The following is a 25010-nucleotide window of genomic DNA, read 5'->3' as shown; positions in this document are numbered from 1 at the left end:
GTTATGGATGGGACGATCCCAGGACGGGATTCCTTCCGCACGATTCTTTTATGGCACACCCTCTGTGTGTCACTGGCTGGAGTTCCTGAATGTGGCTTCTTATCCAGTGTTTTCCAAACGTGGCCAATCATTCGTGTCACCGAAGTCATGTGCTAAAAGTGAGATTCCCAGGCTCTACCTGAGACCTGCCGAGTTAGACCCTTGGGGAGAATCTCCTGCTGGTTTTTTTGGTTTTTTTTTGTTTTTTTGAGGAAGATCTGTGAGCTAACATCTGTGCCCATCTCCTTCTATTTTGTACAAGGGAGGCTGCCACAGCATGGCTTGATGAGCCACGCATAAGTCTGCGTCCAGAATCCGAACTCGCAAACCCTGGGCCGCCAAAGCTGAGTGCGTGAACTTAACCACTATACTACTGTGCCGGCCCTGTTTTTTAGTTTCTTTATACACCCACACAGATGCACACAGCCAGAGATGATTTTACGTAAATCCATGAGTGTGATCACGTCATCCAGCTTGGGGTGGAGACATGTCTGATTTTCTTGTCCCTTCTCTGCCAAGGAGCCTGTCATTACACCTGCTGTGTGTGTGTCCTTCCGGTTTCCGCCAGGAGCTCCCAGAATCCTATATGGACATAACCACATGCACACATGTACAATTTTTAAAACTTCCCTACTTGCTTTACAAGAGTGAGTGCATATTAAGCCCCCTCTTCCGCATTTGGCTTTTCTCAGACTTCGCATAAATCTCTTCAGGTCACTGATGCCGCTTCAGGGCCGCTGGTTCCAAGTGAGCTGGGAGCTTTCAACAAGCCCCTCTGGTCAGTCTGGTCGTTAGTAGGATGGGGTCTAGAGAGGAATTCTGAATGCTCTTGCTGGAATGCAGGGGGCGCCCCTGTGAGGCTGCAGGAGCATCTGTCAGCATGGGCCCTGACCTCAGTGCTTGGTCTTCCTGTTCCTTAAGTGGGGAGGCTGCCTGCCTTCCCCTGGGCTGGTTTCCCAGCCTCCCAGTGACCACTTGCTTTCTGGAGAAAGGCCGATCCATGGACCACCCCGTGAGTGGCAAAGCTGTGACTCCCAGCTAGACTCAAGGTGGAATTTTGGACGATAGGTCAATTGTCTCCTTCCCCTGACCCCTGGATCCCAGAAAGCCAGCCACCCTGCGGTAACCCCTCCTGTGGGTCCCTTTCAGGTTGAACCATGATTCCGGTGACAGAGCTCCGCTACTTTGCGGACACGCAGCCAGCGTACCGGATCCTGAAGCCGTGGTGGGACGTGTTCACCGACTACATCTCCATCGTCATGCTGATGATCGCCGTCTTTGGGGGCACACTGCAGGTCACCCAGGACAAGATGATCTGCCTGCCTTGTAAGTGGGTCACCAAAGACTCCTGCAACGACTCGTTCCGGGGCTGGGCGGCCCCTGGCCCAGAGCCCACCTATCCCAACTCCACGGTCCTGCCGGCCCCAGACACAGGCCCCACGGGCATCAAGTATGACCTGGACCGGCACCAGTACAACTATGTGGACGCCGTGTGCTACGAGAACCGCCTGCACTGGTTCGCCAAGTACTTCCCCTACCTGGTGCTCCTGCACACGCTCATCTTCCTGGCCTGCAGCAACTTCTGGTTCAAGTTCCCGCGCACCAGCTCGAAGCTGGAGCACTTCGTGTCTATCCTGCTTAAGTGCTTTGACTCTCCCTGGACCACACGGGCCCTGTCGGAGACGGTGGTGGAGGAGAGCGACCCCAAGCCGGCCTTCAGCAAGATGAACGGCTCCATGGATAAGAAGTCATCGACGGTCAGTGAGGACGTGGAGGCCACTGTGCCCATGCTGCAGCGGACCAAGTCTCGGATCGAGCAGGGCATCGTGGACCGCTCGGAGACGGGCGTGCTGGACAAGAAGGAGGGAGAGCAGGCCAAGGCGCTATTTGAGAAGGTGAAGAAGTTTCGGACCCACGTGGAGGAGGGGGACATCGTGTACCGCCTCTACATGCGGCAGACCATCATCAAGGTGATCAAGTTCATCCTCATCATCTGCTACACCGTCTACTACGTGCACAACATCAAGTTCGACGTGGACTGCACCGTGGACATCGAGAGCCTGACGGGCTACCGCACCTACCGGTGTGCCCACCCCCTGGCCACGCTCTTCAAGATCCTGGCCTCCTTCTACATCAGCCTGGTCATCTTCTACGGCCTCATCTGCATGTACACGCTGTGGTGGATGCTGCGGCGCTCACTGAAGAAGTACTCGTTCGAGTCCATCCGCGAGGAGAGCAGCTACAGCGACATCCCCGACGTCAAGAATGACTTTGCCTTCATGCTCCACCTCATCGACCAGTATGACCCGCTCTACTCGAAGCGCTTCGCCGTCTTCCTGTCAGAGGTGAGCGAGAACAAGCTGCGGCAGCTGAACCTCAACAACGAGTGGACGCTGGACAAGCTGCGGCAGCGGCTCACCAAGAATGCGCAGGACAAGCTGGAGCTGCACCTGTTCATGCTTAGTGGCATCCCCGACACCGTGTTCGACCTGGTCGAGCTGGAGGTTCTGAAGCTGGAGCTGATCCCGGACGTGACCATCCCGCCCAGCATCGCCCAGCTCACGGGCCTCAAGGAGCTGTGGCTGTACCACACAGCGGCCAAGATCGAGGCGCCCGCGCTGGCCTTCCTGCGTGAGAACCTGCGGGCGCTGCACATCAAGTTCACAGACATCAAGGAGATACCGCTGTGGATCTACAGCCTGAAGACGCTGGAGGAGCTGCACCTGACGGGCAACCTGAGCGCAGAGAACAACCGCTACATCGTCATCGACGGGCTGCGAGAGCTCAAGCGCCTGAAGGTGCTCCGGCTCAAGAGCAACCTGAGCAAGCTGCCGCAGGTGGTCACGGACGTGGGCGTGCACCTGCAGAAGCTGTCCATCAACAACGAGGGCACCAAGCTCATCGTGCTCAACAGCCTCAAGAAGATGGTGAACCTGACGGAGCTGGAGCTGATCCGCTGCGACCTGGAGCGCATCCCCCACTCCATCTTCAGCCTCCACAACCTGCAGGAGATCGACCTCAAGGACAATAACCTCAAGACCATCGAGGAGATCATCAGCTTCCAGCACCTGCACCGCCTCACCTGCCTTAAGCTGTGGTACAACCACATCGCCTACATCCCCATCCAGATCGGCAACCTCACCAACCTCGAGCGCCTCTACCTGAACCGCAACAAGATCGAGAAGATCCCCACCCAGCTCTTCTACTGCCGCAAGCTGCGCTACCTGGACCTCAGCCACAACAACCTGACCTTCCTCCCCGCCGACATTGGCCTCCTGCAGAACCTCCAGAACCTGGCCGTCACGGCCAACCGGGTGAGTGGCCCGGCAGCGGCTCTGCACACGGGCTAGCAGGCACACTGGCCGTGGCCCATGGTGGGGGTGCTCACGAGGCCCAGTGTCTCGGGACCATCTGATGCTCCCGGTTTGGAGTCCTCGCCTGTGGTTCCCACAGCCACCCAGGAGGAGCTTGTTGAACATATAGATTCCTGGGCCCCACTCCAGACCTGCTAAATCAGGATCTCTGGGGTGGGGAACCTGCCTTTGTCAGAGAATGCTGCAGTGTTCTCGTGCCAGGAGGGATGGTGTGGTCAGGCAGGGCCTGTCCCCAAGGTGACCTTGGGCTGGGTTCCTCATAGGCAGGGATGTGCACGGGCAGGGGGTCCAAGGAAATTGTGCAAACCCTTTATGGGCGGCAAAGCGGGAAGCCATGCCCTAGAGGGACACTTGAAACTGTTGGCGGCCCCTGTGCGCCAGCCCTTGCCTGGCCGGGGAAGCACCCACACAGGGGCCCCTCCACGGAGGCCGGTGAGTGGGGTTGAGGGCAGGGTGCTCCTGTGGCTTTGCGGTCTGGCCTCTGCAGTGGAAACAAAGTTACAGCCACTGTGGGGACGTGCCGCTGCCCACCTGTCCTGGGGACCTGCAGGGAGGTTGACGTTGGAAAGAACTGGTCTTCCTGTCGCTGCTTTCAGGCTGGAGACTTTCGCAGTGAGGCACGTGTTGGTGGAAGCCCGAGGCCAGGGGCTGGGAGACTGAGAGGGAGATCTGATTCAGCCGTCACCTGTGCGCCTCCATTGCAGGCAGTGGCACAAAGCAGCCCTGTGGTTCGTGGAGCACTTGCTCCGTGTCAACCCTGTGCTGGGCACGATGCTCCCGCATCCTGTTGAGTCGCCCAACAGGAGCTCTCTCCAGCAGGCTCACACTCGGAGGCAGGCAGCCCCTGGGATCCCACTGCTCCAGGAAAGCACATGCCTTCTCCAGCATCACTCAGATTGGAGGGTCCAGGCACCCCAGACCTCTGATCACTTAGAAGCTCCCCTCCCCTCTTCCCTACACCTCTCTTAGTGCAAACCGAACTGGCTCCTCCATATATCAGAGGCTGTGACAAATCCTTTCTCCCTTCCCCAAATTTTGACTGTGCACGTGTGAGAGTGCACAAGGGCAAGGTCAGATCCCAGGTCGCTTCACTCTGGAAGATCTGCCCCCAGGGCATGGGGCAGGCTCCTGATGAGGAAATTGGGCTCCTGGGGAGAAGCCACATTTGGGGAGCACTGGACAACCCCAAACCTTTCCTTAATATCTGTAGGGGACCAAGTGGCTCCCAGAGCACAGCGTGGGGCCAGATTGCCTGTGGAGTTGGTTCAGGCTTGGGCATCCCATGACCTTCTGTCACACCTGCTCTGTCCCAGAGCTGTGCACACTGGGGCTTGACGGGCCCTCCTACTGGGTGGAGGGTGCGCCGGCATCCAGCCCGGCTCCCCGGCCACCCCCCCAGCTAGCCTGTTAGGTGAGGCCTGTTGGCTGAGTTCAGCCCTCAGGAAGGGAGCTGGTGGCAGCAGGCACGCTGTCCTGACGAAGGAGACCCTCTGACACCGATTAGTATGCTGCTTAATCACGTCCTGTCCCCGCACCCCCAGAATGCCAGAGGCCTTTATAGGGAGAAAAGGTCTCTTGGGCCCATCCTATTCAGGCTCCTCCTATTTGGCTGGAGCCCCTCTCCCTCCTCCCTCCTCTGGGGGGTAGGTTGAGACAGGATGGGTTGGGACGGGTGGGTGTGGCCTGGCTCAGGCCCTTGGCTACTGTTTTCCCAAGTTTAAACTCTTGCTAATGAATACCTTGACAAGGCAGGCATTCATTCATTCATCCACTCATTCATTCTTTCATCAGTTCATTGATTTGGCAAATGTTTTTTGAGCGTTCCTGGTGTGGAGCAAGGTGCTAGGGACACAGGGAGGATCAAGGCCCCCGGGCTGCCCATCCTGAGCTCCCCATCTCATGGGGAGAGACAGGTAACCAGCGGTTAGCACAGACGGCAAGAGCTACCTGGAGCACAGAGGAGGGGCCTCAACCCAGACTTAACCCAGGGCAGGTGGGTCTCCTGGAGGAAGGGACACTTCACCTGGCCCTGGAGGACAGAAGGAGTTAGCCAGGTGAAGATGAAAGGGAGAGTCCAGTAGCTGTTGTGTCCCAGAGGAACTGGAAGCCGGTGGCGAGGAGCAGGGAGCTGGGGTTTGGACTTATCCCTGAGGGTGGGGGCCAGGCTGTCCACCAGGGCCTGTAGGAGCAGGATTGTATCTTCCTTTGTTGCATGTGCCTTCCCCCGGCCAGGCCATAAGCTCTGATGACGAGGACCTTGGTTCCTCCCTTCAATCCCTGATGTGCAGCAACTGTTGACGGAATTCTTGTTGATTGAGCGCAGGCAGGAACAAGCTGACGTGCAATTTAGAGGGACTGCTCTTGCTGCAGCAGGAGGGGCTAGGTTTGAGGGGGCAAGAGGAGAGATGAAGAGCTCAGAAAACCCGTGTGCAGCCGTCAGGGGAGGGGGTGAGGCCTGGAGGCAGAGGCTGCCGGGGATGGAGAGGGACATAGGCGGATTTGGGGGAGACTTTGGAGGCCGTCGCCGCAGGACATGGGCTGGATTGGAGCGGGGAAGAGAGCGAGAGGTCTGAGGGGGCCCGAGGTTTCTCACTTGGCTGCCTGGGTAGATGGAGGATCATTGAGACAGGACACGGGCCTTCAGAGGAGGTTTTCAGAGAAGAGAGGGTGTGTCCGTGGGGGGTGTCTGGGGGCTCTGGGACGTCCAAGCGACCGTGCTGAGTCAACCTGAAGCTCAGAGTCGTCCCCCCAGAGCTCATGGGTGATGAGGGAAAGGATGGAGGGGAAGGAAGGGAGTCTGGCTGGAGCCTTCGGGATGGACAGCAAAAGATGAAGGCCGGGCGGGAGTGTGTGGGCTCTCAGCGCATGGGGAGTCAGGTGAAAGGAGCCCGGGTTCAGGTCCAGTGGATTAGGAGTGACAGCTGGTGACTCTGGCCAGATAGTTTCAAGGGTGGACAGGGCAGAAGCCAGATGATGGTGGGCTGAGGAGAGAGACGGCATCTTTCCAGATGGTTTGTCAGGAAGGGTGGAGAGTGATGGAGCAACCCTAGAAGGCTCCTGGGAGGGTTGTCTTTTTTCAAAGACCAGGTAGATTGAGGCCACTTCAGTGCTGATGGGGGAGCCACCGAGGTCCCTGAGGAGAGAGCGGGATGGGGGTGACGGAAAATGACTTCAAGCCTTCAGCAGACGAGCGATACCTCAGGACGAGGACAGGTCCAAAGGACAGGTGTGGTTCTGGTGGCATGCTGAGCCACTGAAGGCGTCTTCTCTTCTCTCTGTGGGGCCTGGAGAGAGCTCACTGGCTGGGGCATGGCATGTTCTGGGCAGGGGGCGTTTCAGGGAGGGAGCTACACAGCCAGGCAGACAGTATGTGAACCCCACTCTCTGGCCGGACGACGGAGCCTTTCCCACTGCTCCTGACCACTGTGGGGTCAGAGGAGGCCGCTGCAGGGGGAATGGGGTCCCTGGGCGGCTCTGGCCTCTCTGTCCTGCTGGAGCCCACTTCCATCTGCCGTCTCACCGTCACGTCCCTGAACTTCGACCCCGCTGACCTGGCAGCCACCTCTGCCCCATTCTTGACCATTGGGCACAGCGGTGGCGGTTTTGGAGGCCCAGGTCAGGAGTCTCCTTTAAAACATCCACGTGGCCCAGCCATGGCCACACTGATTTCCCGGCTGGGAAGGGCAAGTTCCTCGCCTGGAACCGGGGTCCTCGTCCGGAAATGGACAGAGAGACCAAGAGCCTGTGAGGTCCCAGTCGGCCCGGATGTCCTCGCTCACTGAACAGCTGAGTCGAGGGGCGTTTCTAGTCCAGCCCTTTCCTTCTGCAGATGGGGAAACTGAGGCCCAGGGAGGGAAGGAGACTTGCCTAGGGTTACATGACCAGTGAGCACCACATTTGGCAGATGAGACTACAGCGCAGCTCTGAGTTGGAGGAAGCAAGCCTCGCATCGTCTCTTGCCCGTTTCTGGCCGTGCAACCTCAGACACGCTGCGTTTCACCTCTCCAGGCCTCAGCCTGCTCAGCAGGAAAATGGGGACAGTGACAGGGCAAGCTGAGAGGGGTTATTGTACGTCTCCCCATCATCCGCACGAGCGATCGGGGCGCAAGTCTCCTGGCTCCTGCCCTGTGGGTAGGGTCCCTCCTGCCCGTCGTATCTGAAGGAGGTTATTTTAGGACAGACAGGCTCAGGAAGAAGCCTGATCACTCACAGAGGGCAGGGAAGCAGCTGGTGTTTATGGAGCCCTTCCTGTGTGCCGGGAGACACAGCATGTCCCCTCTTGGGCCACCCTGTTTGTTCCTTGCTCCACCATCAGTGTGGGCAGTTGGCAGAGCGTGGGCTATTGAACCCATGGGTTCAAATCTTGGCTCCACCACTTTCCAGCTGTGAACGTCTGGGCTTCTTCAGGGCCTCAGTTATCCCATCTGTAAAATGGCAAGAGTGTTTCCAGAGTATTCACAGGTAGTTCTGAGGGTTAAATGAGTTATAGTAGCAGTGCTCAGAGCCAGCCTACCATGGAGTGAGCTGCATATGGTTGTTGCCCGTCATTCAGATTTTGCAAAATCAGAAGGCGCAGACTCCAAATAGCCAATACTGTGCTCCCTGCCCTCATGATCAGCCTGTGACTTGACAGGTGAGGAAACTGAGGCCCAGGAAGAGGAAGTGACACAGCTGGGATTCTCACCCCTATTGGCGAGCTCTCCCCAGTTCTCAGAAACAGTTTAGGGTGTGGAATGTTCCCAGCGTGCTGTCTGCTTCCATAAATTCTTCTTTTTTTTTTTTTTTTTTTTTGTGAGGAGATCAGACCTGTGCTAACATCCGCCAATCCTCCTCTTTTTTTTTTTTTTTGCTGAGGAAGACGGCCGTGGGCTAACATCTGTGCCCATCTTCCTCCACTTTATATGGGACGCCGCCACAGCATGGCTTGCCAAGCAGTGCGTCGGTGCGCGCCGGGACCCGAACCAGCGAACCCCGGGCCGCCGCAGCAGAGCGCGCGCACTTAACCGCTTGCGCCACCGGGCCGGCCCGTCCATAAATTCTTCTTAACCCACGCGGGACCGGCGCCCTAGCTCCTAGAGCCCTGGGGGGTGGAGGGGGGAGCTGGTAGTAGCTGGCTCGGGTGATATGCTTCTTAGGGGGCCTGGTGCTAGAGACGGGGCGGGGGAATAATGCGACCCAGTCCTGCCCAATCAGAGCCCACGGTCCTGGAATGAGAGCTGATCATGCAGTTTCACCATGGAGGGACCAGTGCTGGGGGGCGGGGGGTGCCAGAGGTTACCCAGAAGGTCAGGGAAGGCTTCCTGGAGGAAGTGACTGCAGAGCCGAGACCTGCTGGTGCTTGGGGCCCGAGGGAGCTGAAATGGGCCTCAGAGGAGGTGCGGGTGCCCGGGGGAGGGAGGGAGGAGGGAGGGAAGCCTCGGCCCAGAGGCCCCAGTCTGAGCCTGGCCACCTCACTTTGGCCCCCTGCTCCTTCCCCTCCAGATCGAGGCGCTGCCCCCGGAGCTCTTCCAGTGCCGCAAGCTGCGGGCCCTGCACCTGGGCAACAACGTGCTGCAGTCGCTGCCCTCGCGGGTGGGCGAGCTGACCAACCTGACCCAGATCGAGCTGCGGGGCAACCGGCTGGAGTGCCTGCCCGTGGAGCTGGGCGAGTGCCCGCTGCTCAGGCGCAGCGGCCTGGTGGTGGAGGAGGACCTGTTCAACACCCTGCCGCCCGAGGTCAAGGAACGGCTCTGGAGGGCCGACAAGGAGCAGGCCTGAGCGCGGGCGGGCGGCCGAGCACCGAGCCGGCCCCGAGTGGCCAGCAGCGGGACCCCGAGGAGCCCGCAGACCCAGCAACCCAGATTCCCCGGGACCACCAGCCCAGCCTCTCGGAGGGCAGGAGCCTGGGGCCAGATGTGAGCTGGGCCGGTGGCAGGACGGTACCTGAGGGGCTGGCCCCTTTTCTCCCTCTGAGACACGTGCCCCCAGGACAGGCGCCTGTAGGGGAGATCAGAGACCTGGAGTCTGTCTCAGCGCAGTATCCGGACAATCAGGGCCTCCTCCCCAGAGGCCACCTCTGCCCCAGAGGCTGAGCCCACGCCAGAGGTCCAGGGACGCCTCCTTAGCTCTTGGTATTTATTTTTCTCCACCTCCCGTCCCCTCCCTGCAGATAACTTACACATTCCCCTGGAAGCTCAGCTCGGCTGGGGGTGTTTCAGGAAGGGTGGGCTGTGGTGCCGTCTCCTCTTAGGTGATGCTGCTGCACGTAGTGCCCGCCCAGAGTGAGCAGAGTGGTCCAGTGGGAACCAGCCGCGGGGCGGTGGCCCCAGGGGTGCCGCCAGGTGGAAAGGCCAGGCCTGGGGCAAGCCTCATCCATTTTAGATGTTTTCTTTTTAAGTAAGAAAGATTTTTTTAAGCTTTGAAAATTGAGGGTTTGGGTATTAAAAAGAAAAAACTGAAAAGAAGACACTAAAGGCCAGTGAGTTGGGGTCTCAGGGTGGGGCGGCAGTTTCCTTGAGCAGACCAGCAAGACCTGAATCGTGTTTCCTCCCCCCACCACCTGGTGGGCGCAGGCTGCAGGATGTCTTCCTAATCTGCTGTGACCTTGGTCCAGGAGTTCTGTTTGTTCCTCTCCTAGGGCGAGGAATTTTTTTGTTTTGTTTTTGCTGTCTTGTTTTCTCTCTCCTCCATGTGTCTTGGCAGGCGCTCATTTCTGAGGCTGTTGGCCAAAGGGAATGTTCTGGAGCTGCCAGGAAGGGAGGAGACTCGGGTTGGCTAATCCCCAGATGAACGGTGCTCCATTCCCCCTCCCTCGTCACAGCATTAAGGAGCCCAGAGGAGCCACCTTGCCCGGACTCTGCTTTCCCACCTCGTGTGTCATGAATTTGCCCAGCACCACCACTAGCCTCAGCTGCTTCCGTCAGCCCTGTCACCACCTGGTCCCTCGGAACAGACTGTTGGAGGTGGGGTCGTGGTGGGGAGGTCGCTGCCGGGAGGGCAGGCTCCCCAGGTTTGGGCTCCAGTGTCTGTCCCAGGCGCCCGGCACACACAGCCCCGTCAGCGCCTGGGGGCAGGGAGCCACCTCACTTTCGATAGTCATGGCGTCCCTGCCTTAGGAGGGTCCCCACCTCAGATCAATCACTTGGACACTAAGGCACGTTTCAGAGTCTCTTGTCTTAATGATTATGTCCATTTGTCTGTCCATTTGTGTTTTCTGTGTCGTGTCATCGGATGTAACCCTCAGAAATAATGCACACTAGCCTCTGACAACCATGAAGCAATCCGTTACCTGTGGGTCTGAACTTGTAGACTTGGTTCAAATATCAAATAAACCTGTAACAGAAAGCAGCCTCTGGGAGTCTCCATCTCATGGGGGGCCCCTTCCCTCAGCTCCCTGTGGCCCGCTGGGGCCTGTGGCCTGGTTTGTTGAGTGACCATTTCATTGGGTACCTACAAGATAGTTAACTCTGCTCCTCTCCCTGCCCCGTGCAACTGTAAGCTCGTTGGAGGCGGCTGCTGGACGTCAGGTGGACAGAGTGTCTGTTCCAAGTCAGGTGTGGGCCCCGGCGAGGGATCCTGCAGCCAGCACGTTTCTCTGCCGGCCCACTCGCCTGTGGTGTGGGCCCTTGTGAGCTCTGCTGACCCACTGGCCTGTGGTTTGGGCCCTCGTGAGCTCTGCTGACCCACTGGCCTGTGGTTTGGGCCCTCGTGAGCTTTGATGGATTGGGGGAGGGAAGGGAGGGCACTGGAAGGGGAGCCAGTCCTTGTCAGGTCTTTGTCCCAGCTCAGTTTTCCCCTGCATGAAGCTGGGCAGATCCCTTCCCTCCCGAGGCCTCCATCTCCCATCTGTGCAATGGGCAGTTCCACTCTGCTCTCATAGGTCCCTTGTAATTCTGACAGCCGGTCCCCAGGGCTCTGCAGAGGTGGGCTGAGAGTCACATGGGAGGGCCTGACCTGCTCGCAGCCCCTTTGGGAGCCTGCTGAAGGTGCTGGGGTCAAGGGCAGAGGCCCAGAGAGATGGCCAGAGTGGCCTTCCAATCCTAGCTCTGCCGTTTATTTGATGTGGGGCCTCAGTTTCCTTATTTGTAAAATCAGGATGGTGTTGGCAAGCATGCAAGATTGTTCTCAGGCTTATCATGATAATTCCGCATTTAGGTGGAGTTTTCAGCAGAGGGCCTGGCTCCTAGCACCCCGTCAACGATGTCTTCCTCCCGGCCCAGTGGGGCTTGCACTGGGCTGACGGAGGGGCCCTGGGGCTGGGGTCTTGCGGTGAAGAAGAAAGGCCATCGGGTCTGACCTTGGCCTTATGATGAGGCCTTAGCTGCTGCTCGGGCACCTCCTCTGGAACCGGCCAGAGTCTGCCTTGCCTCCCTCCGCGGGACTCTGACCCCTCAGGACTGAGCAGCTGGGCTGCGACCCCCTCGCAGACCCTCCTGTGTCTCCACAGTGGAGGTCTTGCCCTCCTGTCAGGTCTGCTACCTCTCCCGACCCCCATTCCCCAACCCGAGCTTTGGGGCTGCCCAGCACCCGGAGCAGGAGTGTTCAATCTGGAGCTGGTTAGTTTTTGGAAAAAACAGCAATGCAGAAACCTGACCCATCCACTTCCCAGAGCCGGAGCAGAATGAATGAACAGATGTGGGAGGCCCAGCCCCTTCCCCTCCCCCGATGCCTTCCCCCCTCCCCACCCAGAGCTTCAACCACAGTGGTGGTCTTCTCTGACTACAGCAGCAGTTTGGAAAACTTGGGGAAGTTCAGAAATAAATTAAAAATACCCTTACATTCCCCCAGAACAGCCCCGCTAACGTTTGGTGAACAGTGGGTAGGCGCTCACTAAGTGCCCAGCTCTGTGTGAAGGTCATTTTCAGCAGTGAATCATTCATCTTCCTCCTTACAATATGTACTTTTGTTATCCCCAAATTACAGATGGGGAAGTAAGGCCCAGGTGTGGACTTGAAGCCAGTCTGCCTCCCTGAGCCTCCCCCACAAGACTTTGGCGGCGGTTCCCAGGGGAATTCCTAGCCCAGCACGCTGGGCCCCTTGCTATGCTCCTGGCACATGGATGGTGTCTCTGTGTGTTGGAGGACTGCATCAGAAGGGCCCAGGACAGCTGGGAACCCGCCCTGCCTCCAGTGAGCTGAGTCTCAGCTGCATATCCCATTGTTCTCCCTTCAGCTGGCCCTCCTCACCCAGCCTAACCCCTCAGAATCGCTACTCTCTCCAGCCTGGAGAGCCCAAGGGACTCACCCTCCCCCGGCCCTCTGGAAGCCAGGACCAAGCAGCTACTCCCAATGCGGTGGCCCAGAAGACACGACTTCACTCGGGGTGAAGGCCCCTGAGGCCTGAGCTGTGTCACCATGCTCACTCTCAAGACACTCTGTCCCTTCGCCATTCACAAAGCGTCATCGCAGGGAAGGCCAGTGGCCGGTTTTCAGAAGCTGAAGCCAGAATGCCCCGTCAGCTGCTGAGCAGGGCCAGCTGGAAGTGGGGTGAGCGTGTGCTGTTCCCACCACGGGCCTCCGCTGTGTCAGCATGAGTTGGACACCAAACATCTTGGGGCAGGGGGTGGGGAACAGGAACCATGCTTCTCTCCCTCCTTCCGCAGCCCCCAGCCCCGGGTCCCCGAGCCCCTCCTTCTTGCTAAGATCCTCCTATCTTCTGCCCTCTGAGCTGCAGCCTAATCAGTACATTCCCTTCCATTATCCTCCCAGGACCTAGAGAGTTTCAGGGGATCAGAGCTGGGAGGGGCCCAGACAATTCTCTAGGACCTCTTGCATCTTTGGAATGCACAGCCGCTCAGCCCAGTCTGAGGTGCACGTCGCCCAGACCCACCCTGTATCCCACCCCACCCAGATGTTGATGCGGGTGGCCCGGGGACATTCTAATGCTCACGTGGGGCCCAGAGAGGGATAGACGGTCAGAGGTCAGAGGTCACAGTAATGGCAGCTGGGCTCAGCTGTCCTGGCTCTCTGGCTTCTTGCCAGATGTTCCTAGAAGAAACCTTCTGGGCACCTGGTAAGCAGCCAGCCAGCTGGGAGTAGCTTCTGGAAAGAAACCAGGAGGGAGCAGTTACAAACCATGAAGGAGATCAGCAAGGGCTAATCCTGGATTAGCTGGGGGGATGAACCGGGGTGCAGGGCTGGGGCAGAGGCAAGGGCCCCTCCAGGGGCAGGAGTGATGCGGTGCAGCTGTGCTGGGCAGGGCTGGGCCTCAGCCTGGAGGGGCCCAGGCTGGTCTGTGTGTTTGGGGGAGGGGAGCTGGGGGCCGGGATGGACTTTCTCTTTTTTTTTTTTTTTTTTACTGTGAGGAAGATCAGCCCTGAGCTAGCGTCCGATGCCAAACCTCTTTTTGCCGAGGAAGATTGGCTCTGGGCTAGCATCCGTGCCAGGATTGGACTTGCTCTGAGCAGGGAAGGGTTAAGTCCTCAGGGGCCTCCCAGGCTCCACCCACTTCCTCCTCTTGAACTTCCTCTCCAGCCTTGGCGGCAGCATCAGAGCCACCCTGCACCCTGTCTCGTCCTCATGGCCTGCCTGACCTCCTCCCAGCTGCAGAAGGTAGGGCCCGGAGGGTCAGGTAAGAGTGGGGCATCTCTCCGGACCTCAAGTAGTCCCGGGGACTCAACCCCACCCCTTGCCATTTTTCAAGAAGAAGATACTGAAGCCCAGAGTGGTCAGTTCCCAACCAGGACCCCTAACTTCTTCACACGCAGTCGGGGGCGTCCAGGCTACAGGACCTGGCTGGGGTGGGAGTGTGTGTGTGTGTGTGACCGAAATCAGAATAAAGCACGGGGATCAGGCAGGACTGGCTTAGGCCTGGGCCCTGCAAGCGGAGGGGCGGGGACAGCTGAAGGGCCCGGCCCTCTAGAGCCAGTCCTGGGGCAGAGCCAGGCACAGGGCGGCCGGATTCCCTGTGCATTCCAACAGGAAAGGCTAACCCATGGGAATTAGACAGACTGTATAAACAACTTGACCCTTGTTGTTTCTTTCTGACGGCAATAGAAAAAATACAGAAAAGCTCGAAGAAGAAAATGAAAAACCACCCATAGGGCCGGACCCGTGGCTTAGTGGTTAAGTGCATGCGCTCCGCTGCTGGCGGCCCGGGTTCGGATCCCGGGCGCGCACTGACACACTGCTTCTCCGGCCATGCTGAGGCCGGGTCCCACATACAGCAACTAGAAGGATGTACAGCTATGACATACAACTATCTACTGGGGCTTTTGGGGGAAAATAAATACATAAAATTATGAAAAAAAAAAGAAAAACCACCCATAAATTTCTATCGTGAGAGAATGTTTTGAAATATTGCCCTAGAATCCTTAAAAGGTCCACCTTAATAGCTAACACTTATTGAATGCCCGCCATATGTTTTTTTTTTTTTTTTAAAGATTTTATTTATTCATTTTTTTTCCCCCCAAAGCCCCAGTAGATAGTTGTATGTCATAGGTTCGCATCCTTCTAGTTGCTGTACGTGGGACTCGGCCTCGGGTTGGACGGAGAAGTGGTGCCTTGGGGTGTGCCCGGGATCCGAACCCGGGCCACCAGCATCAGAGCGCGCGCACTTAACCGCTAAGCCACGGAGCCGGCCCATCGCCATATGTTTTATAAAGTAGGCAGTACTCTCCTCCCCATTGGATGGTCTGAGGCTCAGAGAGGGACAATGCTTGCCCAAGTTCTCCCAATGGCTAAGATACTGATTTGCATTCGGCTTTTTTTTTTTATGTCTGTTAATTTTAATTTCTTTTTGGGGGAAGATTGGCCCTGAGCTAACATCTGTTGCCAATCTTCCTCTTTTTCTTTTTTCTCCCCAAGGCCCCAATACATACTTGTGTGTCCTAGTTGTAGGTCCTTCTAGTCTTCTATGTGGTACACCGCCTCAGTATGGCTTGATGAGCGGTGAGTAGATCTGTGCCAGGAGCGAAACCCGTGAACTCCGGGCCACTGAATTGGAATGTGCAAACTTAAACCCTACACCACCTGGCCAGCCCCTCAGCTTTTATTTTTCATCTCACGGTATTCCAGGAACGTATTCCCATGTCAGTAAATATTTTTCTGCCACACGATGTTTATCAGCTGTGTTGTGTGCCAGGTAGATAAACCACACTTGGTTGAATGAATCCCCTTGTGCTGAGCATTTAGGTAGTTTCCCGTTTATTGCTCATTAAACAAGCCTCCGTGAATACCCCTTACACATACGTCTTTGCTTCCCTACTTGCTAATCCTCCAACTTCTTATCTCAAGAAGTCCTGGCAGTGTGTTTACTGGATCATGGGTGTGCGTGGTTTGCTGTGGATGACCCAGTTCTCAAGGAGGCAATCAATGTTCAGGTTGCTGCTGATATGGGGATTAAGTTTCTAACATGCAGAGCTGCCCAGAAACAGGAGGGCCCGTGGTGGGTGGTCATGAGTGTTCCAACATCCCTTGTGGGGAAGCCAGAACTGGGCATCCATGGGAGAGGGAGGGAGGGAGGGAATGGGGGCAGTAACTGTAAATCACACACTTCACAGTGGGTTCAAGAGGTGACTTCCAATGCCCCCGTTAGGGTTAAGACTTTATAATTCTCTGCTAAGCGAACATGCAGATATTCTTTCTCTCCTTACTTCTCTCAATAGCCTCAGCATAACAGGACTGGAGGCGAAGCAGAATAAGCCATCAGTTTTAACTCCCCACTGGCTGCCCGCTGCACTCAGGATAGAGCCCTGCTTCTCGCCTGGCCCGGCCCCGCCGCCCTCCTGCCTCCCTTCCACCCTCGCTCTGCTCTGTCAGGTCCCAGCTCCTCCTGTGCCTCCCACGCTCTCTTGGTCTGGAATGCTCTTCCCTGTCTCTCCCATTATCCTGCTTGTCCCCTTTATGTGTCACTTCCTCAGAGCTGCTGCCCTGAGCCGCTCTCCCCCCATCTGGTTGACAGTAGACTCTTTGGCCTTAGCCCTCACGGCCCTCTCCCTCTTGCACTCAGCAGTGTCTGGTAGTGTGCTGCACCGTGTGGTAGTGTGCTCCCTTGTGTGCTGGTGTGTTTGATGTCAGGCTCCCTCACGAGACGGTAAGTTCTGGGAGCACAGGCCTCCTGGCTGGCTTGCTCATTACTGAATCTCCAGCTCCTAAAACCATGTCTGGGGGCCGGCCCCGTGGTGTAGTGGTTAAGTGCGCGCGCTCCGCTGCTGGCGGCCCGGGTTCGGATCCCGGGCACGCACCGACGCACTGCTTGTCGGGCCATGCTGAGGCGGCATCCCACATAAAGTGGAGGAAGATGGGCACAGATGTTAGCTCAGGGCCGATCTTCCTCACACACACACACACACAAGAAAACCCGTATCTGGTGCACAGTAGATGCTCAATCAATTTTAGTTGAATAAATGAGTGAGGCTGTATTCCCATGTGACCCAAGCCCATTGGAGGGGAAGGGTGGGGACACCTCCCCTTCCCCTTCCTCATTCCTTCATTCTTCATTCAAGCAGCCAGCACTCATAGCTTCTCAGTGGGTGCCAGACACCCTGGCCAGGCTGGGGACAGAGCAATGAACAGGACCCTTGATCCTGCCTTCACATAGCTTCGGGTTTAGGGGAGGGGTCATATCAGTCCTCAGAAAGAGCGTCTGAGGGCAGGGGGAAGCCTGAGTCTCCTTCCTGCCCGCAGTTCCAGGAGGATGGATTCCTGGTACTGGAAGGATTCTTGTCTGCAGAGGAGTGTGCGGCCATGCAGCAGAGCATTGGCCAGATAGTGGCCAAGATGGATGTCCCTCTCCACTGCCGCACAGTATTTACCACGAAGGAAGAGGAGCAGAAGCGAGCCCAGGTAAGTGCCTGGGCAGGTGAGGATGGGATCTGGTCTGTGATGGGGGGCTCAGTCCCCAGCCAGAGCAGCAGCTCTTGGGCTCGTTCTCATAACAATCAGGCCCGAGCCTTCCATGTGCCAGGCTCCAGGCTAAGTGCCTTATATGCCTATTTCCTTCACTTCCCACTATGAATTTATAAGGGAGCCATTATTGCCTCCGTTTGACAGGTGGGGAAAATGAGGCTCGGTGCTCTTGCCCTAAACCACACGGTTAGGTTAGTAATTGATAGAGGGAGGATTTGAACCCAGATCTGTGGGATACCAAGTCTGCGCTGTTCCCTGCTCTGCTGCACTTCCTCAGTGGTTCTCCCACAAAGGGCCTCTTGGCGGCAAGCAACCCGGTATAAGCCAAGTGATTCCGTGGGCTGCCTGAGTAAGTCCTATCCCGCAGTGAGACTAGGAACTGTTTGTTTCCCCCTGGTGACTTAAAAGGTCTCAATACAGTCTGAGATGGGTAAATTGAGACTCGAGGGTTCTCCCACACGGTTCTCTTAACCTTTCAGAGTCTGAATTTACAAGCCTGTCTGCAGCGGGCCTCCAAGCCAAAGCTGCGGTCCAGGCCCATTGATGGGGCTCACTCACGCTGAGGAGCTCCTGCCATCTCGTGGCCATGAGGGGAATTACAATGGCCAGAAGCCTCACCACCCAGAGAACAGGGACTTGAGAAGGAAAAAGGGTGAAAGAATGACAACTTCCTCCAAACCATCAGTTTCATTTGGCTGCATGGCAGCCTTCCAGGTGGGGAAAGCAGAGACAGGGGTCCTGTGTCCAGGGACAGGTCACACTCAGGGCTCCGAGGAGTGAGGGGGGCTGAATCTTGTGCCCTCCAAGCTGCCTTCCGAGATAGCTCCAGAGACCGGGAAGAGGGTGGGGGGAGGACGGGAGAGGAGTGTGTATATCTTGGTTTATAACGCGTGCAAAGAGCTCGGCACAGTGCCTGGTACTCAGTAAGCCCTCAACATTCACTACTGATAGCATCGTGAAAGACTTTGAAACGGGTATTCAAAGAAAAGATCCATGGGTGTCCCATCTAGACCTCCCTTCCGGCTTACCTCCACTTTCATTGTCTTTGGATTATTTGACAACTCTGTGAGTTGTATAGAACTGATAATAATGCATGAGATACTTGTCCACAGAAACAGACATGGACTGGGACCAGCAGAATGCAGTTATTGCTCTGTAGATAGATCAGTATCACATCCATTTGTAAATTGCTCTCAGTGTTTCTTAATGCCTACGTGTGTGGTTCTTGGAATTCTCCTTTGAACCTCTTACTGGTTCCCTTGTGAATTAACGAGTTAAGTAAAATCTTTGCCACGTTTAGCATCAGTATCTTTAATATTATTATTATTGTCAATTACGCTTCCCTGACTTGTTTGCCTCACCCTGATCCTGCTGCAGAGGAACTAAGAATGTTGAAAAAAACACTTTTGGTTTCCAGTGGGAAGGGCCTGGAAATGGCCCTGCAGGCCCATGTGAGAGCTGACGTTCACACGTGAGGAGGGGGCGGGGACTGTGCCACCTGGGGAACGCAGGTAGGGGGGCGGTGCCACTCAGCTCCACTCATGTGGCCACACAGGAAGGTAGGGAGATGTATATGATGGTGGTCAAGGGTGGCTAAAGCCACAAGGAAGACATGGGGCGTCTTGCTGGAGCATTGTTTTCATATGATGCTAAGAAATTTAATAATTTTTATTTATTGATTGATTTTTCCCCCAAAGCCTGAGTAGACAGTTGTATGTCACAGCTGCACATCCCTCCAGTTGCTGCATGTGGGACGCGGCCTCAGCATGGCCGGAGAAGCGGTGCGTCGGTGCACGCCCGGGATCTGAACCCAGGCCGCCAGCAGCAGAGCTGGTGCACTTAACCACTAAGCCACGGGGCCGGCCCTATGCTAAGAAATTTAAAACATGATACTAAAATTAACAAGGAGAGGTTATTAAGAAAGCAGAAAAAGATCAGTCATAGCTTCTATTTATCAAGCATTTAACCATACCCTTGCTGCCCCCCTACCTGCGTTCCTCAACCTGAAGCCTCCAACAATCTGGGGGAGGTCAGTTCTATTATTATTCCCCTTTTACAGATGAGGAAACTGAGGCTTTGAGAGATAAAACAAGTGGCCCAAGGCTACCTGGGGACCAGGCCTGTTTGAGTCTAGTGCCCATCTTCTGAATCACACCGCATCGCGTATAAGAGTCACGTGACTTACCGAGAGGTTTCCAAGAAACTCCATGCTTGTAGCTTCTGGCTGCACTTCCAGGCATTGAGGTTAATCCCATTCATTCACTGTCTGTGCCTCAGTGGACAAGTTTAAGAAGTGCCAGCAGGTTCTGCAGCCCTTGGCGTGGGAAGCATCCGAGTCCTCTTTCCCCTTTGCCGGGCCCAGTTCTGACCCCGTGACGCTCTCTCAGTCCCTCTGATGCCCCCTCTCCACAGGGCAACACAGACTATTTCTTGAGCAGCGGCGACAAGATTCGATTCTTCTTTGAGAAAGGCGTTTTTGACGAGGAAGGTTGGGAGCTGGGGCCCGAAGGGGGGAGGTGTGGGAAGGGGCTGGACCCGTGTATCTGCCCCCAGGGCTGGTGGGCGCTGAGACAGCTGCCCGGGGCAGGGTGGACTCCAGCTCTTCTACCTGTACCTGCCCTACAGGAAACTTCCTGGTTCCCCCGGAGAAATCCATCAACAAAATTGGCCACGGTAAGTAGGTGCCTGGGGGAAAGGAAATGGGGAAACTGAGGCCTGCAGAGTTTCGGGGCCTTACCTAAAGCCCACAGTAGGTTAGTGGCCCATCAAATGGCATTTCTGGCTGCAGCTCCCACTCTGGCCCTTCTGCATCTTATGATGCTGATCACATCGCATGCCCTCAGAGCGCTGGGAAGAGGGTCCACTGATCCCCCCCATGCAGAGGGCACGTGCAGACCCCTCAGGTCTCTCCTTCCTGGCCTGGGGATGATCCAGGCCCCGGGCATGGGGGCTCCTGGGTCCCACTGCTTCCTGGAGCCTCCTTGAGGAGCATCAAACGTGTTGACATGGTCCCTGTTCTGACACCCCAAACCAAGCTAGGAAACTCTTTTTTTCTTTTTTTTTCAGGAACATACAGTATAATTTATTTTCCAGACCACTTTTTTTTTTTTTTCTTGAGGAAGATCAGCCCTGTGCTAACATCTGCCAATCCTCCTCTTTTTTTGCTGAGAAAGACTGGCCCTGGGCTAACATCTGTGCCCATCTTCCTCCACTTTATACGGGACGCTGCCACAGCATGGCTTGCCAAGCGGTGTGTCGAGTGCGCGCCCGGGATCCGAACCGGTGAACCCCGGGCCGCCGCAGCGGAGCGCGTGCTCCTAACCACTTATGCCACTGGGCCGGGCCCTACACCACTTATTTTTAAACTTGAAGTTATATCATGGTAGCTTTGTAAAAAAAATTGTGGTCAAATACATATAACATAAACCATTGTAACCATTTTGAAGTATACAGTTCAGTGGCATTAAGTACCCTCAACTCGCACTTTTTGTAATAACAACAATAATAGGAAATAATGAGAAGAGCCACTATTCCATGCCAGGCTAGGCAGTGGTCGCATGTGCGTTGGCCTATCTGGTCCTATGGCAGCCTGGGAGGCAGGGCTGGTCTCTTCTAGTCCCATTGTACAGAGAGGAAACTGAGGGTTATAGGAGAGAAATGATGGCTCAAAGTCGCATAGAGTAAGTCGTGGTACCGAGATTGCTGCCAATGTATGGGGCCCATGGCGTCAGAGCTGTGAGGTTCCCAGATGGCTGCAAGCTCAAGATTAAGGTCCTGGGTGGGGTGGGGCCTGGGGTGGGGTGAAGGCATCTGTGGGACCCATTACTCAGTTATAAACAGGAAGATAGCTTAATGCACACAAATAGGTGAAAATGTCAAAGTGAGGCCTGAGTCTAGGTGCCCAGGGCTAGACCCGGAAGGGATGCATGGGGGCGGGAGACGGGCCCGTCCACCACATCTGTCCCACAGCTCTGCACGCCCACGACCCTGTCTTCAAGTCTGTCACCCACTCCACCAAGATGCAGGTGAGCAGGGGTGGGGTGAGGGTAGGTGGGTGGGCCAGATGTGAGTGTGAGCAGGCCGGCAGTGACCTCTGCCTCCTTCCAGGCCCTGGCCAGAAATCTGGGCCTCCAGACGCCTGTGGTGGTGCAGAGCATGTACATCTTTAAGGTGAGCGTCCCGTGCTCCCCAGGCTCAGGTGAGCCTCTTTAAAACAGGCAGAGTGCTCATACGAAGCCCCTCCTTACAGTGGGCCAAAAGCTGCTTCCCTGAGGAATTATTCTTAAGTTGGGAGAAGACATCAAGTCAGTCTCCTCTGGTTCAGGCTCCTGGCACTTGGTGCTCAGTTAAAATTGGGTGGCAGGAAGGAAGGGGATCCCCAGGACTCCTTCCTTCCTTCCTTTGTTGGCTAGTGAAATGCTGTGCTCCCAGCTTCCAAGGCCCAGCTCAGTGCCACCTCCTCCAAGAAGCCTTCCAGTTCCCTTAGGAAGAGAGGGACTCATCTCTAACCCTGGCTTAACCGCAGGCCCAGGCCCCAGCCTCTCCTGCTGCCCCTCACTTCTGCCTCATGTTCTCAAGTTAGGCGTGTGTGCGCCAGACTGGGAGCACCCGTCGCGAGGGTGGTGGTTCTCTGTGCAGCCCTCCTGGGCGTGGCACACAGTAGGTCCTCGATAGCTGGTGCTGATGTGGAATCCTCGGAGGTAAACACCTGTAGCCGGGGAAGAGCATGCCCCAGACTCAGAGCAGGCCCCTGCTCCCCTCTGCTCTCCTCTGGCCTCACCTGGCCCTTCCTCTCTCTTGCAGCAACCTCATATTGGCGGTGAAGGTGAGCTGAGAACAGGCCGTGGGGCCCAGCAAAGACCACGGAGGGAGATCTGGGACATTAGTGGTTGTCAGGTCTTCAGAGGGAGGGAAGGTGCTTGCTGAGATGTCTGTAGGGCAAGAGCCTGGGCCAGGGAGGAGAAGCTACCTTCCGTCCTTCCTGGAACAGTGGATTGGGAGCGCATCCTGTAGTCCTGGGCGCAGTGGTTCTGGAACCTGGCAGCAACTCCTCGCTGGTTAAAAATACAGATTCCTGGGCCCCATCCCGTGAGATGGAGTCAGTAGGGCAGCATGGGCCTGGGAATCTGTATTTTAACAAGTTCCCTGGAGGACTGATTTAACATAGAAATTGCTGATCTAATTCCAAACCCCTCAGGATGCACAGATACCCTTTCTAGCCTCCCTCGTAGGCGATTATCCACTTCTGCTCCAACACGTCTGGTGACAGAGGCTCAGCTCCTCACAGGCAGCCCTTCCTTGCATGAGTCCAGTTGGCCCCCTTGTGACCACCCTCCTCCCCAGCATTCAGCCTGAGGACAGTCTCCTGAAGGGATGCCTAGCCCCTCCCCGAGTCCAGCACCCCCACTTCCTTCAGCTATTCTGCCTTGGAATGTTTTACAGTGCGCACCATTAGGACCCCTTCCTCTAGACACTGTGAGATTGTCAAAGTCTCTCTTAAAATTTGGTGCTCAGAAAACACAGTTCCCGTGGAGGAAGGAGGGGAGATGAGCACCCCCTTTACTTTGTTATTCCAGACTCAGGTCCTTTGCTCGGTGGTCTACCTTCCCGGCTGGGCCCCAGAAGCATGTGGGGGGTTAAAATGTGGATGTTCAATCAATTGCCCCCTCTTACTGCACTGGCTGGATCATCTGGTGGTGGAGGCGCTCGTCTCTGGTTAAGGGCGGTGGCTTTAGTTACCTGGCTGCAATTAAACAACAGCAGCTACGTTTTAGCAAGCAACCACAATGTCGGGCCCTGTACAAAGCACTTTTCCTACAGTCTCATGGGATTCACCAGCAGCCCTATAACGTAGGTTATTGTTGGGGCCACTTTATGGGTTAGGACATTGCAGCTTTGAGAGGTGAAAGCTCTAGCCCTGAGTCTCCAGGCCAGGAAGTAGGGAAATTCAAACCAATCAGGAGATGGGAAGGCTGGGCTGGAGGTCTCTGAGAGGCCTGGGGAGTGGGGCCGGGCTCCTCATGCCCAGCCGGGCCTGCTGCAGTCTTGCCCCATCAGGACGCCACCTTCCTGTACACGGAGCCCCTGGGCCGGCTGCTGGGTGTGTGGATCGCGCTGGAGGACGCCACGCTGGAGAACGGCTGCCTCTGGTTCATCCCTGGCTCCCACACCAGTGAGGACACCTGCCTCTCCCTGCCCACTAGTACGCCCCTCACTGTGGGAGAGGGACCCTGAAAGAGAGGCTAAAGGATCCATTTTGGCCTGCAGGTGGAGTGTCGAGAAGGATGGTCCGGAACCCTGCGGGCTCGACGCCTGGGACCTGCTTCCAGGGGTCAGAGCCAGCCCGGGACAACAGCCTCTTTGTGCCCACACCAGTGCGGAGAGGTAAGCGGGATGCAGAGGACAGGGAGGCAGGGCCCTGAGGCCATGCCTGTGGGCCTGTGCTCTGAGGGCTCACCCGGCTCACCTGAGGGCTGTGAAGTCCCAGAATGAGACAAGGTCAGACTGATTGGGCCCAGGGAAGTCGGGAAGCAGTGGGGTTAACAAGGTCTCCCGGATCAGGCTGGAATCCAGACTCTCCTACCTCCCAGCTGTCTCTTTGGGCAGATGACTGAACCTCTCTGAGCCTCAGTTTCCCCAAATGTAAAGCCAGTCAGAGGATGTGTATGAGATGTTGACACGGAACCCGTGTGGTGCACAGCAAGTGCTCGACACGCTGGCCGTTAGGACAGCCTCTTCCTCTCAGAAACGGGAGAACTGAGGACCACCTCGGCACTCGCTGACACGGTCCCAGCTGCCTGGACAGCACACACAGCTTCTTCCTGGTTCTGCAAACACCATGGAGGGGGATGCCCTTGCTAAGGCTTGCCAGGGGCACAGGCCACAGCAGAAGGGACTTATCCCAGGGGAACCCACGTCCAACAGCACAGCCTCTGACACTGGGGCCTGCTGCAGGCCTCTGAGCCTTCAGGGGTGGGAATGGGGATGGACAGGCCATAGAACCACTTGCGGGAGGAGGGCCCCATGTCCCTTCCTGCCGTGACTGTTCTGACTTGCTGTGTCCCCACCAGGGGCCCTCGTCCTAATCCACGGAGAAGTGGTGCACAAGAGCGAGCAGAACTTCTCTGACAGTTCGCGCCACGTCTACACTTTCCACCTCATGGAGGCCTCTGGCACCGTTTGGAGCCCGGAGAACTGGTAGGTTGCAGGGTGTGCATGTAGCCCAGTCTCCTGAAGAGGTCCTGGAGGCTGGGAGCAGTGAAGAGGCATCTCAAGGTCATCTCCTCTGTCCTCTGCAGGCTCCAGCCAACAGCTGAGCTGCCCTTTCCCCCCCTGTACACCTAAAGGCCCTCAGGGCTGGGACACTGCCCCTCCTGGGGAGGCTGTGGGCTGCAAACACCAGCATCTTGCCCGACCGCCAGGCTGCAACCAGGAAGCTGCATCTCTCCTCCTGGGCTCTCCTGCCAGTGTCTGCGGCCGACAGCCCTGCAGATGGGGCACGAGGTGGCCGCCGGGCAGCAGGAGCCCGGGCCGAGTGGCTTTCCCAAGACCTCTGTCTCTCTGCCTCCCTACGGCCCCAATAGCCTCCCCCTAGAGGCAGCCTCTCAGCCTTGAAAGGGTTCTGGCTAATTTTCTGCCGGCTTCTTACTCTTCTCTCCCCTCAGATGAAACTCGGATTATTACAGTGCAAGATATTGAATAAAAATGACTTCCAAATGCAGTTTCTTGATCTTTCTTTCCCAAGCAGCCTTGCTCTCAAGATGAGAGCCCT

General features: G+C 56.5%; 2 protein-coding genes across 7 annotated transcripts in view; both read left to right on the top strand.

Annotated features, from left to right (window-relative positions):
• LOC101401651 (leucine rich repeat containing 8 VRAC subunit A) overlaps positions 1-10739 on the top strand; it is a 30059-nt gene extending 19320 nt beyond the window's left edge. For all 4 annotated transcript variants that reach the window (XM_087418963.1, XM_004423545.3, XM_087418962.1 and 1 more), the window contains 2 exons: positions 1189-3353; positions 8895-10739. In XM_087418963.1, the coding sequence (XP_087275089.1) occupies positions 1197-3353; positions 8895-9170 (2433 nt within the window). In that variant the 5' untranslated portion in view covers positions 1189-1196 and the 3' untranslated portion in view covers positions 9171-10739. The remainder of the gene's footprint in view (positions 1-1188; positions 3354-8894) is intronic.
• A 3125-nt stretch (positions 10740-13864) lies between these two features.
• Positions 13865-24959, top strand: LOC101401905 (phytanoyl-CoA dioxygenase domain-containing protein 1). Of its 3 annotated transcripts, none has more exons than XM_004423546.3 (11): positions 13865-13942; positions 17018-17176; positions 19652-19727; positions 19865-19912; positions 21209-21264; positions 21347-21409; positions 22043-22064; positions 23283-23411; positions 23507-23623; positions 24310-24436; positions 24538-24959. In XM_004423546.3, the coding sequence occupies exons 1-11, from the start codon at positions 13910-13912 to the stop codon at positions 24581-24583; spliced, it is 876 nt and encodes a 291-aa protein (XP_004423603.2). In that variant the 5' UTR covers positions 13865-13909; the 3' UTR covers positions 24584-24959. The 3 variants fall into 3 exon arrangements, with proteins under 3 accessions (XP_004423603.2, XP_087275084.1, XP_087275083.1); XM_087418958.1 differs by having other exon boundaries at positions 13940-13961; XM_087418957.1 differs by lacking the exon at positions 13865-13942 and adding an exon at positions 17719-17953.
• The last annotated feature ends 51 nt before the right edge of the window (positions 24960-25010 follow it).

Source organism: Ceratotherium simum, chromosome 29 (genome assembly GCF_057802395.1).
Source record: "Ceratotherium simum simum isolate JZ-2026a chromosome 29, ASM5780239v1, whole genome shotgun sequence".
In the NCBI taxonomy this organism is placed as follows: domain Eukaryota; kingdom Metazoa; phylum Chordata; class Mammalia; order Perissodactyla; family Rhinocerotidae; genus Ceratotherium; species Ceratotherium simum.
This window is presented reverse-complemented; position numbering and strand designations above follow the sequence as displayed.

What these genes read in the sequence shown, in the direction of transcription:
- LOC101401905 (XM_004423546.3), top strand. Translation starts at nt 13,910, where the DNA reads ATGGCCTGCCTGACCTCCTCCCAGCTGCAGAAG. An exon ending in AGGCGTTTTTGACGAGGAAG is followed by an intron (nt 19,728 to 19,864) that starts GTTGGGAGCTGG and finishes CCTGCCCTACAG; the next exon opens with GAAACTTCCTGGTTCCCCCG. An exon ending in AGAGCATGTACATCTTTAAG is followed by an intron (nt 21,410 to 22,042) that starts GTGAGCGTCCCG and finishes TCTCTCTTGCAG; the next exon opens with CAACCTCATATTGGCGGTGA.